This window comes from Borostomias antarcticus (genome assembly GCF_949987555.1).
Source record: "Borostomias antarcticus genome assembly, chromosome: 15".
NCBI classification, from domain to species: domain Eukaryota; kingdom Metazoa; phylum Chordata; class Actinopteri; order Stomiiformes; family Stomiidae; genus Borostomias; species Borostomias antarcticus.
Window position 1 is genome coordinate 13,732,236 of NC_140248.1, and position 19,388 is coordinate 13,751,623.

The 19,388-nt window shown below is 41.7% G+C and overlaps 3 protein-coding genes across 3 annotated transcripts; 1 reads left to right on the plus strand and 2 right to left on the minus strand.

The window, feature by feature from the left end:
* Positions 1 to 2,583: 2,583 nt before the first annotated feature.
* On the minus strand, positions 2,584 to 4,019 carry cdca5 (cell division cycle associated 5; the record flags this gene model as incomplete). The annotated part of the gene is made up of 3 exons (XM_084450258.1): positions 2,584 to 2,723; positions 3,092 to 3,607; positions 3,996 to 4,019. 3 exons carry the CDS (start codon positions 4,017 to 4,019, stop codon positions 2,643 to 2,645), a joined length of 621 nt encoding a protein of 206 aa, XP_084306384.1. The 3' UTR covers positions 2,584 to 2,642.
* Positions 4,020 to 7,073: 3,054 nt separating this feature from the next.
* On the plus strand, positions 7,074 to 7,519 carry cmc4 (C-x(9)-C motif containing 4 homolog). The gene is made up of 2 exons (XM_084449532.1): positions 7,074 to 7,284; positions 7,367 to 7,519. Exons 1-2 carry the CDS (start codon positions 7,227 to 7,229, stop codon positions 7,513 to 7,515), a joined length of 207 nt encoding a protein of 68 aa, XP_084305658.1. The 5' UTR covers positions 7,074 to 7,226; the 3' UTR covers positions 7,516 to 7,519.
* Positions 7,520 to 8,545: 1,026 nt separating this feature from the next.
* fundc2 (fun14 domain containing 2) lies at positions 8,546 to 10,658 on the minus strand. Its single transcript, XM_084449531.1, has 5 exons — positions 10,586 to 10,658; positions 9,342 to 9,489; positions 9,155 to 9,230; positions 8,845 to 8,973; positions 8,546 to 8,685 (listed from the first exon to the last, which is right to left on the minus strand). Exons 1-5 carry the CDS (start codon positions 10,602 to 10,604, stop codon positions 8,608 to 8,610), a joined length of 450 nt encoding a protein of 149 aa, XP_084305657.1. The 5' UTR covers positions 10,605 to 10,658; the 3' UTR covers positions 8,546 to 8,607.
* Positions 10,659 to 19,388: the final 8,730 nt, after the last annotated feature.

Consider the following 19,388-nt stretch of genomic DNA (forward strand, 5'->3'; position numbering starts at 1 on the left):
TCAAAGGCCCTCCTCCACTTAGAGATGTCGGTGCAGGACTGGGAGAACCGTCGCAGCCTGGTGTCCTTGAGCCTGGTCCTCTCAATACTAGACTCTGAGGACCAACATGAAGAGGAGGAAGATGAGGAAGAGGATAATATTGATGAAGAGGAGGAGAAGGATGAGGAGGAGGAGCCAGAGGAGGTGGTTGCAACCGAAGAATGGGATGTCACATCTGGAGTATAGAAATGCTGTTGACGATGATATTTTTCACTGTGGTGTTGATGATGGTGGTGGACATCACTCTCCTCTGCTGTGGATTGGGTGCTATTTTGAGAAGAGGATTACAGCAATGTTCAGTTCTCTGTGCCATTAAGAAGTCAAGACCATACTTCATTGCTCTTACAAGCTCTGTGATGTGAACTATAGCCTACATACTGTAGTATGATATAGGCTATGTGAACTATAACCTACATCACTACATTTTTCGCAACCCCTCTAAACTTTTAAAGTAAATTTGCATGGTTTACCTCATTACACACATGAAGCAAACATCAAATCAAGCCATAATATATTTTTTGTCTATAGTGAAAAGGAATGCAGCTGAAATATCACAAACCTAAAGCTATACAGTAGGTCAGCACTTGGTGATAAAACAAAACCTACTCATGACTGTCCTGGTCGTCTGACGAGCGCGCCTTCTGTTGGTGCTGGTGGTGAGAACGGTGGTGATGACCAGCGTGTTCATGGTGGTGATGAGGATGTTTGTGGTGATGAGGACTTTGTCTAACCATGATGCCATGCTCTTGCTCCCTCTCTAGGTGTTCATGGAGTTTGGGTTTGCTGAGTTTCTGAACCCTAGCTCCTTGGTTAAGCTGCACGGTAGTGAAATACTTCTCCATCACCTGCTGCTGCTTCCCAAACTGAACTTGTCCACTGCTTCAGTGTGGTGATACCAGAGGACTGGTTAACCAACAAGGCGAGATGCCTAGGAATGTTTTTTTTTGTTGCTGTTGAGTCTTCTGGCTGTTCTTTGATTTTCTCAGATTTCAAAATGAGGGCTCAACTGTATGAAATATTAACAAAACCGGTTATTAATGTGACTACAAGGGCATTTACTATTGCAATGACCGGTCCCAAACATTATAAATAAGAAAATGTAATTGCAAATACTGTATCTCATCACAATATTTGAATAATTGAACAACTAGCAATAAGAGCTACTGCATCTTGTCAATAAAAATGGTGTCAAAGTAGTCAGACTTACCTAAAACGTCTTCAAAGATATTTATCTTTAAAATGATTCAATATTACCTTGACGATAACACACATTGTGTTACTACATCAGCACTTACTATCTCAGAGATCCCTGAAGAATGACACAGACTGAGATGCCCATTGAAGTTTTGTACTGGGATCCACTGGCCCCGTCAATCTGATGCTAGTTTATCAATTCCACAAGTGAGAACGCGTGTGAAATCACACCCACAAGTCAATAAGTCCTTTACATCATTCCAGTCCCATTCAATAGCCTGAAACTAGGTTACAACATAAGGCTATTTTTTATAAGAAAAGGCCATTAAATAGCACTTTATCTAAACATATTGCTGAATATGACCGTATTTCATGCTGTAGCCTAGCCGAATGTATAGACAAAAGCTGGTGTGCTTAAAATGTTTGACAGGATCATTACAGGATCCAAGGTTACAACCTAAATCCTGATTTACTGTCATCATCCATTGCCTTCAGCCGCTTTCACCAAATCAATGGCTAATTGTATAATGCAGCTCAGGCCTGCACCCACAATCAATGGCATCACTGCACGCTCATGACCATCCAACAAAGAGAACAGAAGGTTAAAGTAGAGCAGAACCATAGCAGTGGGACACAAACATGAATATAATAAATCTGGAGGTACTGTAGGTAAGGACATTATTTTAATGTCAAATATGTACAAAGAAAATGTGGTCAAAGAAGGCCACCATTACTAAACCAGTATCCAAAACAGTGTTATCTGAAAGAGGATTAATCAACTCATAAAACATCATACAGTCAAAATGGATCAGAATAGACATGGGTATTCACTAAATCACAAAAAAGTTTATTAATCAGAATTTTCTAACCAAGTGTAAGACTAATGACAAGACTACCCCGCCCCTCGCAATAACATTGCATGTTAGTTACTACAAGATAAAGCAAAATACAACAAAAATATATTTTAACTACGCCTACTGTATACAGGTAAGACAATAAGGAGGGGGTTGAACATATTTTGAGCAAACGGACAAAAAACATGCCTGTATGAAATGAAATAAAGTACAACATGAAATAAAGTACAAGAATATCAAAATATAAAACTTCCAATAATGCAGTATTATTGGATTGAGGTTCACAAATGCTAAAACATTCTTAATCATATTATCAAATGAGAAAACCCTCCAAAATCAATCTTCCTATATATATATATATATATATATAGGAAGTTTCCATGTAAATAAAAATGCTGCAGACCTCATGAGAAAAGATTTGGTAGATTCTTGATTCTACCACCATTCAACCAATGCTTCTATTCTTTCATGTCAATGATTATGAACTTCTCTTTCTCCAGTCTTTGCAACAAGGCCCTCTGGTCACAAACAAGTCTTAGTGGAGAACTCAGGACTTCATTCTATCACTAACTCAAATACTTCCGCCTCGTGGAACTCTGCGTTCATCTGTGCTGCAAGGACATCAAGCTCTGCAAGCTGAGGAGAAAGGAAATGAAAAGGTACATTAAAAATGCAGTGCTACACTACATTCTTAGGAGTATCTCTTCTTTCTGTACATCCTGAAACAACACAATGTATTATCTGTTATGCATGTACATAAAACTTGAAACTGATTTCCTTCTCTTGACTATAATATCCCATCACCGTTACAACTTATACTGTACTGTATTAAGAGTATTCTGCCCGGCTCTTAATCTGTCATAGATTTGAGCCCCACTGAATCTCAACTGTACATGCTACCCAAATCATTTACATATAACAAATATACAAAGATATATGTATTTATTTTCTAGCATCATTGACAGAAACTAAAAGAGGGTCACGCTCTCTCTCCTCTCACTTACGTTCATCTGTGGAGCTCTCTTCCTCCTCCTTTTCTCCTTCACCACAGCAACTCCCGGGATGTTTACATCAACCTCTGGGGAGGAAGCAGCAGATTTGTCTCCTTCCAGCAGAGTGAATGAGCTCACTCCGCAGAGCGACCGTGAGACCTCGGCGCCCACGTCAGACTGCCCCGTCTTCCATACCACCTTGGGGGTCTGCAGCTTCTCGAACCCGAACAGCGAGTCACGGCGTTGCGAACTCGGGGAGGACGGAGCCTGGGGCTGAGAGCTCTCAAACGACTTGTCCCCATGGCTGAGGTGGCTGTAAGACCGCCGCACCTTCTGCGACCACACCGGGTCCTGGGGGTCCGCTGGCGCCTGGACACAAGCGGTTGAGGTGGGCAGGATAGGTGAGAGCACGGCTGCCTTCGGTAGAGGAACCTCGGCGGGTCCCGGGGTGGACATTTTTGGCTTATTTTGCAAATTTCCTCCAGATGGTCTCTGCACATTCTCTTTGTTGTTGTCCTTTGAGAGCACCTGAAAGAAAAATATGTAGAAGACATTAGTGAGGTGATAACATGCAGCCATGTTCCTGGATTAGGTTGTTTTGACGGTGGAGCACCAGCACCATGTATTTCTCACACTTACATTTGTTTTCCTAGGTACAATCTTTCTCACAGTGATGGACCTTGCAGAGACGGACCGTTTTGCAACAAGTGCAGGAACCTGTGAATGATTGACAACGCCCTGCATCAAAACAATGGAAGTATGTCTGATAAAACAGTTGGCTACCTGGCTAGTAGTGCGGGTCACAGATGCTAGTTGGTTACAGTGAAGAAAAGCTGGTAGTTAACGTTTGCCAAATACACAAATTCAATATCCAACTTGGGGAAGAAGAGAGCGTGGATGCCTTCGGAAGAGTCACCTGGGCAGGTCCTAGGGTCGACATTTTGGATTTCTTTTGTAGACTTTCTCCAGAAGGCGTCTGTACAATTTCTTTGTTGTTCTCTGAGAGCACCTGAAAGAAAAATATTCAGCATAAATGAATGTGGTGATACAGCATGTACAGCAGCCATGTTCAGGGATTAGGTTGTTTTGATGCTGGCAAATCTAACTTTGAATTGATGTAGAGCCTGTGTAATCGAGTTGAATTGGCTAAACTCAGTCCTCAGTATATATATATATATATATATTACATACATACTGCCCACCCACACCATCAAATCGCTAGCTTTTCAATGACGTAGCTGGCTAAAGTGGTGTTTATGTAAGGTGGTTATGTGCGTTGGCAAGTCAGAAGACCCAATATCAAACCCAGGAAGTGATACTGATGAGAGATGCAGTGAACCCTGTGACACTTGCACCATATATTCACTCATATTTAGCCTAAATTAGTTTTTCTAAATGCCATCTTTCTCACAGTGATGGGCCGTTTCACAACTGGAGGAAGCTGTGTACGTTTGACAAAGCCCTGTCAGAATATGAAAGTATTTGTGATAAAAACATAGTAATGCGGGGAGCTCACACACACTAAGTGAACTGTTTGATGTCACTACTAAGTCTAGTCTACAAATTCCAGCTTGCATTTTGAGGATTAATTGGTAACATTTGTTAATAAATGCCAAAGGTACAAATGCACAATTAGCTAGCATTAATAGGCATTCTGATTGGTTTAGGATGTGAGCCGGCTCTTCCAGAGACAGAAAACACCGGGTACGGATGATGTCTCCCCCTCCTGTCTTACAGCTGTGTTGACCAACTGGCTCCAATCTTCACTCAGATCTTCAACAGATCCCTGGAGCTGTGTGAAGTCCCATACTCCCCTCGTGGTTCAAATGCTCCACCACCATCCACCCGGTCCCCAGGAAACCCTCCATCACAGGACGGAAGGACCACAGGCCTGTCGCTCTGAAGTCTGTGGTCAGGGAGTCCTTTGAACGACTGGTGTTGATGACCCACCTGCAGCAAGTCACAGGACACCTCCTGGACCCCCTGCAGTTTGCCTAGCGGCCAAACAGGTTAGAGGATGATGCAGTCAGCGGTTCCCATTTGATGGACTTCAGCTCAGCGTTCAACACCATCATTCCAGAAAACCTCTCCTCCAAACGCTCCCAACTCACTGTATCCCCCACCATCTGTCAGTGGATCACTAGCTTCCTGACAGGCAGGAAAGAGCAGGTGAGGCAGGGGGAAGTCACTTGCTGTTATAGTCAGGAGACAGTCAGCAGCGCTGATGCTCCCCAGGGATGTGTTCTCTCCCAAGAGCTCTACATCCTCTACACCAGCGACTGCACCTCCAAGGAGCCAGCTGTTAAAACTCCTGAAGTTTGTGACACTACGGTCATCGGACTGATCCAAGATCTGCATATTGGCTCCAATGCAGTTATAACAACCTGGAGCTGAACAAGCTCAAGACTGTGGAGATGACAGCGGACTTCAGGAGACAGAGATCAACATCAATTCCATCCTAAAAAAGGCCCAGCAGAGGATGTACCTTCTGCAGCAACTGCACTTCCTTTGCGGTCTGGTTCGGAGAAGACACAAAAAAGGACTCTAGCAGACTGCAGCGAACAGTAAGAAAGAATCATTGGTGCTGCCTGCCCACCCTCCAGGAAACAGGCAGGAAAAATCATTACAGACTCCTCACACCCTGGCCTGAACACAACCTATTTCAACTCCTCCCTGCTGGCAGGCGCTACAGAACACTGTGTTGGCTACCAAAACTACCAGACACAGGAGCAGTGCCTTTCCTATCATCACCCACATAAACAGCTGACCAGTATCATCTGCTATGCCATAGCTACTCTTGTTGCTTCAGATAGTTATGACACTGGATCCTATTTCATACTGTATTGTACAATACTCAAGACATAATTTCATTTCATACGTGATGCACATTAAATTAGTCATTTTATCCAAAGCAACTTCAAATAAGTGCATTAGACATTATTGTTGTTTGCACTACCACACATACTTGCACTTTACGTAGGATATATTGTTTGTCTTTCATATAATTTGCATATTCTGAATATTGTGTGGCCGGATCTAAATTCATTGTGTGTGTTAACTTGGTCAATAAATCTGATTCTGGTTAGCTAGCCAGCCTAACTTTAGACATCTAGAGGTAGCTAGTAATGACTTACCGAGTTCACGATTGTTTGACTTGGGGAAGACAATCGCGCAGACCGTCTTCGTGGCGGACCAGAATCTAAGAAAGAAAGAAAAAGAATTAGCTAGCTAGATTCTATTTTGCTAAGTTAGCGAACACAATCCAGCTCTGCTTACGAAGCTACATCTAACGATCTATTGTATATTATCTATCTATATATTCCGCTGTACCTTTCCCAGTATTACTACACCCTTTCCCCCACGGGGATTAAAGTAGATCTTATCTTATCTTTAGTTAAGGTTAGCTACAGTTTACAGCTCAGACTAGCTAGCTTGTTGGCTATGCTAGCACCTCTGCTTGGTAGCCAGCTAGCAAACAAACAAACATACTCACCGTCCGGTTCGGATTGGGCTGTTGCGTTAACGTCACTCATTATGATTGTTTCTCCAGCTCCGAGCATACAAACCAAAGAGATTATAGATTTCTAGGTAGCTACTAACTAACGTTAACTTAATTATGATGCCCTATCAGTTACTGGTTCAGTGGTTGTGTCTATGGTTTCAAAATTGCCCGCCTGGCGTGCTGCAGTCTTGCTGACAGGGTTGCCAGTTGTCATATAATCCAACCCCCCCTCCCATCGATGTGTGTACGCGATCCCCGCGTCCACATTTTTGACCTCGTTTCCTCAAGTGTTCTTTGTCCAATCCCCTACACGGACGTCAATGCAGACGCTTATTATTGTACGAAATCTGCCCATGCCTCAGAGTTAGGAGTGTCCCTAATTTAGGGCATTCTTAATATTCTGGCAACCCTGCATTATGAACGTGTCCCGCCTATGCTGAAAAGCCAATCACGAACGCGTCTTAGCAAAGTGCATTGTGGTTCAGAGTTCCTACGCAGGTAGCTCAAAAACAAAACAGAAATGTAATAGACTAGCTAAAATATTCCGATCGCATTTGCGAGTTTCCCTATAGTTTCTCGACTCTACTCCATGGTGGCTGTTTATCTACTGTAACAGTCTCTCTTTGCCCTGCGAACGTTGGAATAATGCCACGGAAAGATCCTTGTCAAAAGCAAGCATGCGAAATTCAGAAGTGTTTACAAGGTAAATTAAAGCATAATGCATTTCTGACCTTCTACCGACGTTTATTTTGAAACTAATGGCCTTGTTTGCTATCTCTTTACAGCCAACAAGTACATTGAAAGTAGGTGCCAGAATGTGATACGGGAGATGCTGCGCTGCTGTGAGGTTCACTCCAACAACTCTGTCTGCTGTTCTGGTTTCTTGAAGTACCAAAGTACCGAAAAGGAGGATTCACGCGTGACTGGACATTAATGAATAATAAACACCCTTAGTCATTGTACAGTTGAAAATAAGTGCTTTAAAATGTTATTCAGAATGCAGTCTATATAGAAACAAATATTGTTTAAATTGCAAAATAAAACAATTTGAGTAGTTCAAGTTTTTTTTGCCATATCTTCCCTTGTGGTGAACAAAACACTGCATTTGAAAAGTGGGGGGAAATCACAGGTTGAAAACAGAACAAATGCATTGTTTCGGGAAATAGAATTAGATGGAAGTAACATTTTATCAGAAGTGCACTTTCTTGGAGCATTACTCCCTGGGATATAATTTGTCCTAACCACCAGTAAATTGTATCCACTGTTGTTGAGCATATCTAAAAACAGTTTTAGTGCAACTTACAAGAGTACAATGTTTTGCCTTCATAAAATACACAAAACCACAATATCCACTTTGCCTAGCTATTCATACAAAATCTACACTGCTATGGGTACACACTCCACTAAGCAGGCAAGAATCAAACTCTGGTTTATCAGTTCTGCACAAAACATGATTGTCTTTGAACAAAAATTGTAAGTTTTTTTTAGCTATGAAAATAGTTTACTCAGGTAATACCTGGTCATTCCACGTCTTTGTAACTTTGGTAACAGGGAACATACTTAAGTATAACACTCACAATGAAGTCAAATTACAATAAAAACTCACATCAGGGGCAACATCGCTAAAACCTCCATCTATGATTGAATGCATCTGTCTGGATCTTGAATCTTTCAATATCAGAAAGAATCGTATTTCAATTTGCACCAAGATAATAAAAGTGGAAAACAAAACAACAGAGTTAATGAAAAGATAAAAAGTGGAAAACAAAACAACAGAGTTAATGAAAAACAAATGGAACACTACTTCTGTAAGTGCACAGGCCATGCATAAGGTAAGCCTAAACCATAATAATTGTCAAATGGCTGTGTTTTTAGGTTGGAGACATTCCCATACCGACTAATGAAGACCATGAGTTACAATTAAATATGAAGCAATAGAATACTGTACCAAGTTTGCTGTGTAGTATTAAGCGATTTCAGCCAACACATTGACATAATGATATGAAATGAAGACAACATGATAAGCCTAAGAGGCCAGGCCCAGCAGGAATCCCCCAGCAAAACCTCCTGTGAGAACAATGTTCTTTTTCACAAATGTCTGCACCTGCATGGTCAAAGAGAAAAACAAGATTTTAAGTCGGATACACCAGCATTACAATTCTGGGCTAACTTAGCATGTTGATTTACAAAACCACAAAAGTAATAGTAATAGCAATAATAATATAATTTAAAGACGATAAATAGTGCAATGAGCTTCTCTCACCTCGTCTACTTTTGTCCGTACTTCTTTGGGGGGCTTTTCTGTGTTGAGTTTCAGCTGCTTCTTTGCCTTGTTTACGTCACGCTCCACTCTCTTCCAGTCTACTTGAATGTACCCTGTGTGATTGGCAATCTGGAGGGGTCAAAACAGTAAGGATTATGTTATCAGATAACATCTCAACAGTGTTCCAACAGCTAGTAAAGGATTATAACATGGATTGGGTTTACTAATAAATTATATCAAATTGATCATCAAAATGACGCCATGTTGCGTTGAAGAGCAATTATGAAGATCAGATCAAACATTGGCCTACCTGAAGCAAGAAGAAGCCTCCACCTACTGCGGAAGCTGCCAGTTTCCCAACTTTCTGAAACAGAAATCCAGCACACCTAAGAGGGAAGACAACAGTCAGTCTTCACATGAAAGGGATTTCATTCCAGAACTAATTCTAGTCTCATGTAAGGAGACTGTCCCATTAAAATCAGAATGACTTGACTCACCATCCAGTCACTCCCCCAATGGCAAGCTGAGTGGCAACAGAGTACTTTTCTGCTATTGGCCCAGAGTTGTTCTTGCCAAAGACTCTATCCCACCATCTCTGTTTCTTGGCATACTCTGCTATGTCCATGACATCAAACTTCTCCTCATCTGGTGGCAACATGATCAAACAGAAATCAGTGTGGAAGTCTTTGGCATCATTTCTGAGACATTTCATTCAAGTTCCCATTTTATTAAAGTCATAGGCTAAAATATTCTGCCTGCCCTGGACAGAGATTATTCTGAGAATTTGACCCACCTGCTCCAACACACTATCTCAGTATCTAGTATGAATTGTCAATATAGATTCTGCCACTAGTGTGTACACATAAGAAGCTCTGGTACAGGGTAGATTTGAATTTCAGATTAAATCACTGATGCTTTATTTATGTAGCTTTTAATGTCCCGGAAGCCTGCCTGCAGTAAACTGCACTGACCTTCACATATCCAGCTTTCAGGACACTTCATAATAGAGACCGAAAATAGACCAGCCATTTCGACTGAGCAGATGGTCATTGGTTTCACTTACAGTTAGACTTGTTATTATCTTACATGATGGGCAGGCTGTCTCCAACAAGTTGCAAACACAAATTGTTGTGATGGTGAACCTGTTTTTAAAGGTCTAACATTATATGACAGAAAGATCACAAACTGTGGCCAGGAGTGGAATCCCTTGCAGACCTATATGACCATAGAGTGACTGGACTGCTAGGCCTGGGCTAAATGTTAGCCTGCATTTCTATGACCCAGATATAGCCTTCTATTGCAGCAAGAATATGGGTGCTACCATTACAGGTCTTGCGGATACAGATATGCAACTCCAAATGATTTTGGTTACTAACTATGATCGATGGCTAGCTGTGTGAGAATGTGGCTAGCTAACGTTAAGAGATAACGCTAGCTATGTAACCTAGCAAGCTAACGTACTGAAAATGCATACGGTTTCTAGCTTATACAGTTGAGAAAGACACACGGGTGCACGTGAATGGTATTAATTAAAATCATTTTTGAAGGACAAGACACGACATTGAACATTGCTGGTCTCCCTCTCCTTCAAGTGCTAACGTAGCTAACTCAGCTAGATAGCTAATCAACCTGGCTGAAGCTTAACATAACACTTCATATATTCGGCCCATAGTCACTGCAAAATAAGACAAAAGCCTCTTAATTTAGCAAGCCAAATCTTTATGCAACTTATGTTTCTCACCTTTCTTCTTATACGCCATCTTTTTTCTTCCCTCAATTCAGAGAATGATACCATGGAATTGTTTCATTCCGAACATACATCCACAGCCCACCCAATACCACGTGGTGTTTTGGTGTACTCTTCCATGGAAACCAAGCAAACAGAACGTTTCCGTAACACTCAAGGTTCTATTTTCATTTATTTATCGAGAACCTTACGTTTTCCAAAACCACAAAAAAACTTTCGAACAACCACTTAAAATAAAGTTAAAGGAGTTTTGCATTTTTGAATCATAAGCCCTAAGGTGATTTACCATCATATACAATGTTCCATAGAAAATCTTTGACAGATACTCTTGAGATTGCTCATGTCACACCTAGCTTACACCATCTCTATGGGCATATCCTACTGAACTTTTCTCCAGTTCACAACACTAGCCTATAGCCTAGTTCACTAGCCTTGTGAGACCATCCTGATTTTGAGAGCTCACATTTTGTTTCTCTCGCTAATCAGTCTGGATACTCTCCATAGAGGTCCGTTCGTGCCAGATCAGAAAATGATCTTGCCAATCATGAATCAATTATGACAGCGAGGAGCGGTTGAAGCGCGTGATAGACGGTGATAGACATGGTTCATCCACTCACCTGCCAAGTATTTTTGAAAGTGCCTGCCCTTTCCCCCCTCTTCTTTACTCATCATCACTGTAAATGAGGGCAACCTCAGTGTCCTTCTAGTTTAAATAAAGGTTATTGATTGATTGATTGATTGATTTCCAAACAGTTTCCAACGAAGAGTTCCCAGATGGTTATGCGAAGAAAACCATCTGACACATTAGGTTAATAGTTCACAACAGTTCTTCAAACATTCTCCTTTTTGGTTGTCAGATTCCTTTAGGCCTATACTGATTGTTTTTGGTTATTAAATAGCTACTTATTACATCCCAAATACCCTATTTTAGGCTATTGTATTTATTTTACCTTTATTCCACCAGGGGAGCCCATTGCAATGGTGCCCTGGCTACAACCAAAAAAATTATACATTAAAACAAAATGAAATACAAATAATAAATTAATCAAAACATCATAAACAATATAAAACAATATAAAAACCATATATTTAATTTACATTTAATTAAATAATAAAACCACATTCATACATTTTACAGACAATTAAATACACATTATCTAAAACATACACAGACCTTGACCCCATATTCCTGAATCATATGTTTAAAAATGTCAAAAATGACTAAAGCATCCAATTTAAAAGACTCCTGAAAACTATTACATGCTCTAGGAGCACCGTACAGTAATTGAAATAAATATTTCCAAGTTCAGGTTTGACTCTAGGGACCTCAAGAGCCAACTAATCCTGAGACCTTGTCAGGATGTTAGGTAGTTGGCCCCTCTCCCCTAACAAGGTCCTCAATCATTTTACATCATTTTACATACATTTTACATGAACTCCTTCCCTTCCTAACACACCTCATCAACACATCTCTTGTGTCAAGATACTTTCCCTCTGCTTTTCTGACATCAAAAGCTATAGACTGGTTTCTCTTTATACCCTTTCTATCCAAAACATTTGAATCTTTAACCAACAGTCTTCGTGTCTACACCAGAACTGCATCCTGGACCCCCACCAGCTCCACCAGAACAGCCTCTTGGACTCCCACCAGTATGGCTTAAAGGTTGGTCACTTGACAGAGACGGCCCTCCTTACAGTGACAATGTCACTTCATGCAGCGAGAGCGAACTCTTGCTATCCTCTGTCCTGATACTCTTGACTCACTGTGTCAGCAGCATTTGACACAGTGAACCACCAGATCCTCCTCTCCACCCTTGAGGGAATAGGTGTCTCAGGCTCTGCACTCTCCCAGTTTGCATCCTACCTAATGGGTCACTCCTACCAGGTGACATGTACAGTAGAGGGTCCATGTCAGAACCACGCAGGCTGACTACGGGGGTTCTACAAGATTCAGTTCTGGGTCCTCTTCTTTTTGCCCTCTACTCGACATCTCTGGGTTCTGTTATTCAGTCGCATGGCTTCTCCTACCATTGTTATGCCAAAGACACCCAGCTGGTCTTGTCATTTCCCTTCTCTGACGCATAAGTGGAGGCATGCATTGCTGTGTGTTTGGCTGACATGTCAGTGGATGGCGACACACCACCTGAAGCAGTACCTGGACAAGTCTAAGCTAATGTTCCTCCCAGGGAAAGGTTGCCCAAGACCTGTCCATCACCAGTGACAATACCGTGGTGACGCCAACTCAGACTGTAAGGAATCTGGGTGTGACCCTCATTCTGCATGGTTAAATCAACAGCACATAATTTATGGATGATGTCTTATACAGTCTTATAAACCTACAAGGTTTTCCATAAAAATGAAGAACACTGACAGTGAAAATCAAATGGTACGCGAGGGTCGTGCAGAGACTACCTCTCCCTACTCTCTATTTTAGCCATTATAATACTGTGTAATGTGGAATTATGTTTCAATATTAAGAACAAGACCATGCCATAGGAGTTCAGGTTCCAGTTCAGAAGAAGACATTAGCATCAGAGCCAGCTGATGGCTTCAAGGCTGAGTGCAGGTTCCAGTCCTTCCTTAATGGCATCGCATCCCAACATGGGTTCAAATCCAGCTATGCTGATAGGGAATGCCTGGCATTTTTACATGATGACTGAGGAATGTTCAAATTGGACAAAACAAGAGGTCCAGTGTTTAAAGGGGTTATAGTAGTGAGTCCAAAATTACTGTCGGTAAATGGGTATTATCCTCATTATTGATTATTAAAAGGCACATATAATGCGATAATTGGAGATGGAATGGTAAAGGTCATGGTAAAGGAATGGTGTGGTCAAGGAACATAATGTGGCCACAGCGCTCACAAAAACCCTCAACTATAATCCTTTGTTAGCCCACGGCCACAGTGATGTCAACATAAATGTATGCCGTTACTCTCCTTATTGATCAGCATACAATGAGACCACTCAAATTTGTTGTCCTAATTGGTATGAATAAACAACAGACCAGCATGGTTGTAGCTTTGTATGGAAAAACAAGCAAAGAAGTCCAACAAATTGTGATTGTTAATATTGGCTGGGTGTAACTTTTGACATACTTGTTATTATTTCTCTGTAATAAAGAACTAAGAACTGGTATGACTCATGACTAGGAAGATTTTCAAAGGATGCTAATTAAACAGGCTGTGCTTAGACATATCAGAGACAGGGCCATGATCATGGTAATATTTGTCTGCAGGAGCCCTCAGCCCTGGGGAGTAGCCCACAACACAGAGAGAATGTTATGAAAATAAGAATTCTCAGATATCATGAATTCATAAGACTTCAATATTCTCACTGATCTTGAGACTGTGCATGATCTGTTCTTGAGGACGTAACATTCTCATTTTAATTGTAAATAGACTATTGATTGTTCATGATTTGGATTTAACATCTTGACTTGGTTGTGCACTATTATTATGGATGAATGCTAAAAGAAAAACGTGTGATAAACCTTCCCTCCCCCAAAAAATCCCAAAATGGGATGGATATCCTTATTTGGAGCAGTGGCAGTCATTTTTCAGTAGTTTGCACACACACCGATCTGGCGAAATCACATGAGGCCCCTTTGACAGTTGTCAGGCTAGTATCAAGAGGCTATGATCTAATTCAACCACTAGTTCAAAACTATCAACCAAAATTCAACTGACAACTAAATATAAACAATGCAGAGAATGAAACGTATACTTCAGGCTATGAATAAACAACATTAACCTGGTATTATGTAAATGTAATGGACAATAAAGTTTTAGTCTTATCTTTCTTATCTATTGTAGTGTAAGCCATTCATAGTACACTTAGTCATTTACAGCATGTGTGATGGAAAATTAGTTGTGCATATATGACTCCAACTGTATTCCAGAAAATGTGACTTGAGACAATTTGATTTAGTGAGAGAAGAGTATAAACATACCATACTGGTCAATATCATCTTCATGTGTGGAGTTTGTCACATGGAGTTTATGATGTCATTACTGACCCAGTAATCAAATGTAGCTGTACCTTTTTCACACAGACCATACACTGATTACTGGGGAAGCGATGGACACCTCATGACCTGCTAAACCAGATCCCAGGTAGCAATCCAGATGAATTTCATTATTCAAAAGCAATTGAATCTCAGACCTCTGAAAATGAATTGAAAAAACATAGCAATTGACAAGTTTGAAAAAGTAATGACAATTTTTCAGTTCAAGAAAAGCTGAGACGAACCATTCAGGGTCACTTATAATGGTTTGTAGAACTGTGTTTCTGTGTTTGTGGGAGGGAATTGTCATGCTCCATTTATCAACCATACACAGTTGTGAATTAACCTTTTTAAATAATACATTCAAAAGCTATACAAATACAAAGCAAAAATATCCCAGACAAATACCATTCAGATAACCCAGTCTTGATTTCAAGACTTAAGGCATGACCTACAGTAAAACATAACAATGATACATACCTTGACAGTAAATTCTCCTAGTTTGTCAACTGATCAGATAAGCCAGTCACCATCGCATAAAAACTGTGCCCAATGTGATTTGCAATTGTATCACACGTGTACAGTACTGTAGGTTCATTTGGGGCCTCTGCTCAGTCTTGCTCCACATCCTTCCTGCTTCAGTAGACCCCGAATTCTAAGAACCAGATGAAAAAGCGACTTCCTCAGCTGCATGTACAAAGAATGAGCGGTGTTAGGTGTCCCTCTGAGTGTCTTTAAGAAGGCTGTGTGAAAGAGCAGTGTTTTATTCTGACTGTAACTCAAAATAATTTCCCCTGGGTCTCTCCCGACACATGGGGATTCTAAACATTAGTAACTTTTAAAAGGTACCACAAATAGCATATTTTCTGCTCCAACACAATTTATTTCAGAATGTTTGTCAACTATCACATTTCAAACCCAAATAATATTTTTGTAGTAGTATCTTCTGCTCTGGCAGATTCCTGCTCTACAATATCAGGAGGATTCACCCTTTCCTCACTCACAAAATGGCACAAGTGCTCATCCAGGCTCTTGTCATCTCCCGCCTGGACTACTGCAACTCCCTCCTTTCTGGGGCCCCCGCATCAGCCATTAAACCCCTGGAACTTGTCAAGAAAGCTGCTGCTCGCCTGGTGTTCAACCACCCCAAGTTCTCCCACACAACTTCTCTTCTCTGTTCTCTATACTGGCTCCCTGTAGCAGCTCACTTATAGTTTAAAACTCTGGTACTAGCTTACGGCGCAATGAAAGAAACAGCTCTATCCTACCTCCAGGCCATGGTCAAACCCTACACCCACTCCCGACCAATATGCTCTGCTACCTCGGTCCTACCGTCACTCTGAGGCCCCTGCAGTCGATCGACACGGTCACGGCTCTTCTCTGTCCTTTTCCCCGCAGTGGCGGAACGAACTGCCCACTGACGTCAGGACAGCAGAGTCGCTGCCCATCTTTCGCCGTAGGCTCAAAACTCATCTCTTCAAGAAGTACTACCACGTTCCTCCCTCTTAAGCACCTATTGTATCTTAAGTTGACGATTCTTGCACTTTACCTTCAGCACTAGATTATGCTCTTAGTCACTTGTTTTAGAAAGGAGATGCACTTGTGAGTTCTGGCATGTAGTAGTACACTGACTTTTCCTACATTAAGTGCAATGATTGTAAGTCACTGTGGATAAAAGCATTAGCTAAATGGCTGTAATGTATATCAAAATGTTGATGTGTGCATGTCTTTGATGTGACTTCAGTCTTTAAATCACTAAATTCCCATGCCCCATTTGTATTTTTGTGCGTGGCGACATGCACCATAGATAGCAAATTTCCAGTTGTCACTCCCTCCCTCCCTTCCTCCGCCGTGTTGTTGACCTGCAGTTCTATGTTGCTACAAGAGGCAGTGGTCCCAGAACACCAAAACAAAAACACTATGACACCACACTTTCCAGATCCTTGGTGGTGTAGTGTATAAAGTGCCTGACTCCCATACCAAAGGTCAGGGGTTCAAACCCCGCTGTGGTTACCTGGTGGTGCTATGTCAGTTATTGAATTTATGTGCAGTAATTGAACATATGAAATACTCCTGTTTTGAAATTATACCTACAGTATAGGTGTCTCAGTAATTACCCATAATATATTAGGCTATACTCTGCATGTATTTACCAGGTAAATGTTAAGTTTTTTCAGATGGACAGAAGGCCTTCCCAAACCCTCAGACCCCTCGGTGGTATAATGGGCTAAGTACTGGACTCCCACACTGGAGGCCTGGGTTCAATTCCTGTTTGGGGACTTCTAACCACGAAATCCCTGTTTCAGAAGGATGGGAGAGAATGTACGTGAACAAAAAGCCCAGGCTGTCCCAGGCCCCTCTGTCTCAGTGGGTTAAGCATCTAACTCCCACGCTGGAGGCCGGGGTTCGATTCCTGTTTGGGGACTTCTAACCACGAAATCCCTGTTTCAGAAGGATGGGAGAGAATGTATGTGAACAAAAAGCCCAGGCTGTCCCAGGCCCCTCTGTCTCAGTGGGTTAAGCATCTAACTCCCACGCTGGAGGCCGGGGTTCGATTCCTGGTTGGGAATGTCGAGAACAAACGCGTTCTGGACTACAGAAAACTCCTAATTCTTTCTTTTCTTTTCCTTCCATTATGCCCTTACCCAGTTGGTTTTCTTTTCTTAGTGCCTTTTCGACTGATAGATCTTCGGACCCTAGAACAGCTATTATGGCACAAAAACCATCACCCCCTCCCCCCATTCAGAATGTACTGTTGGTGTAAGTCCCACCACCAGCACTTCCAGACTCCACCTCTGGGCAGACCAACCATCTCCAGTCCAGGGACCAGAGCAGTGTGCCTGACCCTGCCCTCACTCTCTGAAACCTAAACCGTCTCAGATTGTGCTTTTTCTGTAGACTCAGTGGAACGGGAGGAACAGAATCCACATAGCCTCTCGGGTTTTGGTAATAGTTCACTCTTAGACTGGAAGGGCATGGTACATGTTGTGTTCTGTCCTTTCTTATGAGTGGCTCCCATTGTCTGGTTTTCAATTCCCTTTGATCATAGAAAAATCAAAACTATGGAATTGTTTAAAGACATGGACCTGTGCCGATTCGGCCGGAGGTCCGCCAGTGGATTTGTCCGGAGGTCCTCCAGCTCGTCCATCGGGGACCTGCTGTAGGTCCACTAACCTTGTGTTATATTGCGCTGGAGGTCCACCAACTCATCAATCAGGGACCCACTGTAGGTCCGCTAGTCTTGTGTTATCTGGGTTTATCCCTTACCTTTGTCCAGAAAGAGAAGTTGAACCAATTGCAGCAAAATAGCTAACGTTACAGGAATCATCAGTGTAACTGCTTTAGCCACTGACCGCTACCATTAATGTTATAGCTGCTAGTTGTTGTGAGCTCATGAGCTAACTGGCTATCCTGCTCTTATTGTGCTGGATTAGCATTGGAAGCATTGGAACTGATGTGTCCAGGCGACAAGAGATATCTTAATTTATCAGACATTATTGAATGTCATTTCAATTCACAGCTATTTCAGTGGCATGACTAGCTTCCATCCTACCAGTCCTGAACAGAAACAAGCCAGCCATGCACATAAGCCAGGCTGGACCTGGCCTGGTTACTTTGTGTCCAAACTACGTGTTTACTGAAATACACCCAGCCATGTTTCTTCCCACGTCATTCACACATGCCTACAGGCTGCAAAGAATCCATGTTTACTCCAACAGTATAGGCTACTTTGTTTTAAATACAGTACTAATGTACAGTTTGCACACACACAGGACTGGCATCAACCAGCAATCATAGAGACATAGATTAGCCTACTTCGATGTAATTCAAACTCGTGAATGACAGTCAGGTCATATGTCGCCTATTCTGTATCCAGAAGCTCCGTTTCTTGAGTACCATTAACCCCATTGAAAAGGGAGATGGGATGAGGAGTAGTTAATGTGTGCATACACTGGAGGGCGTATGCACACAACGTTTTAATTAGCTACAAGCAAACACAAATACGCTGTTAAATTATATTACTACATCCATGGTTAAATTACACCATGCATTCCAACTTTACAAAACGAATGACATCTTTGACAGTCCACATGGCTAGAATTATAACTAAGTGAGGGACACCAAAATTTTTTTTTCTCATATGACCAACGGTATATGCTATTATTGTTGTCCTGTTCTACTGAGTAATGTTACAGTACTTAGTTTCTAAATCATAGTCAACATCCATAATCAGCCTTTTGGCGGTTTCCTAATTATATGGATGGCACCTCCTTTCTCTGGAAGGATAACATTCTTTTTTTTCTCATCATATTAATCTCCAGCACAGGGCCGATTTGCATGAAATAATAGTTAATTTTAGTCTACTAGCTAAGTAACACTGGTCCATTTTCCCTGTTTATCCAGAGGAACTCACCACTATCAGTTTACTGGAAATCAACGAATCACAACCACCTACCAGCCAATCGCACCGACCCACTGCTAGCTAGCTAGCTAGAGAAGCATGAGGGGAAACGGCTTGATACACTTCTTCTCTGGAATGTGGCAGATGTAGCCTCCGTTGTTTGTTGTTGTTGTTGATGACGACCTCCCGCCTGTTGATGCAGATCCAGTTCGCGCTCCTGACTCTTCGGCCCGTTTTATCACTGTTTTTTGTGAGGCGTTTTGGTAATGTTTGGTTTGATCAGAACCTAGATAGCTAGCACTAAGCTACTAGCTAGCGGGACCGCCCCACTATATAACGTTTCACTCATCTAACTGTTAGCTAGGTAACCTTAGCTAGAGCTATTTCCTA

Bases quoted from the DNA above. Each gene is read 5' to 3' on its own strand.
- cmc4 (XM_084449532.1), top strand. From the start codon at position 7,227: ATGCCACGGAAAGATCCTTGTCAAAAGCAAGCATGCGAAATTCAGAAG. The intron at 7,285-7,366 runs GTAAATTAAAGC...ATCTCTTTACAG, and splicing joins AATTCAGAAGTGTTTACAAG to CCAACAAGTACATTGAAAGT.
- fundc2 (XM_084449531.1), bottom strand. The intron at 8,974-9,154 runs GTAGGCCAATGT...TGACCCCTCCAG, and splicing joins GAGGCTTCTTCTTGCTTCAG to ATTGCCAATCACACAGGGTA. The intron at 8,686-8,844 runs GTGAGAGAAGCT...TTGACCATGCAG, and splicing joins TACGGACAAAAGTAGACGAG to GTGCAGACATTTGTGAAAAA.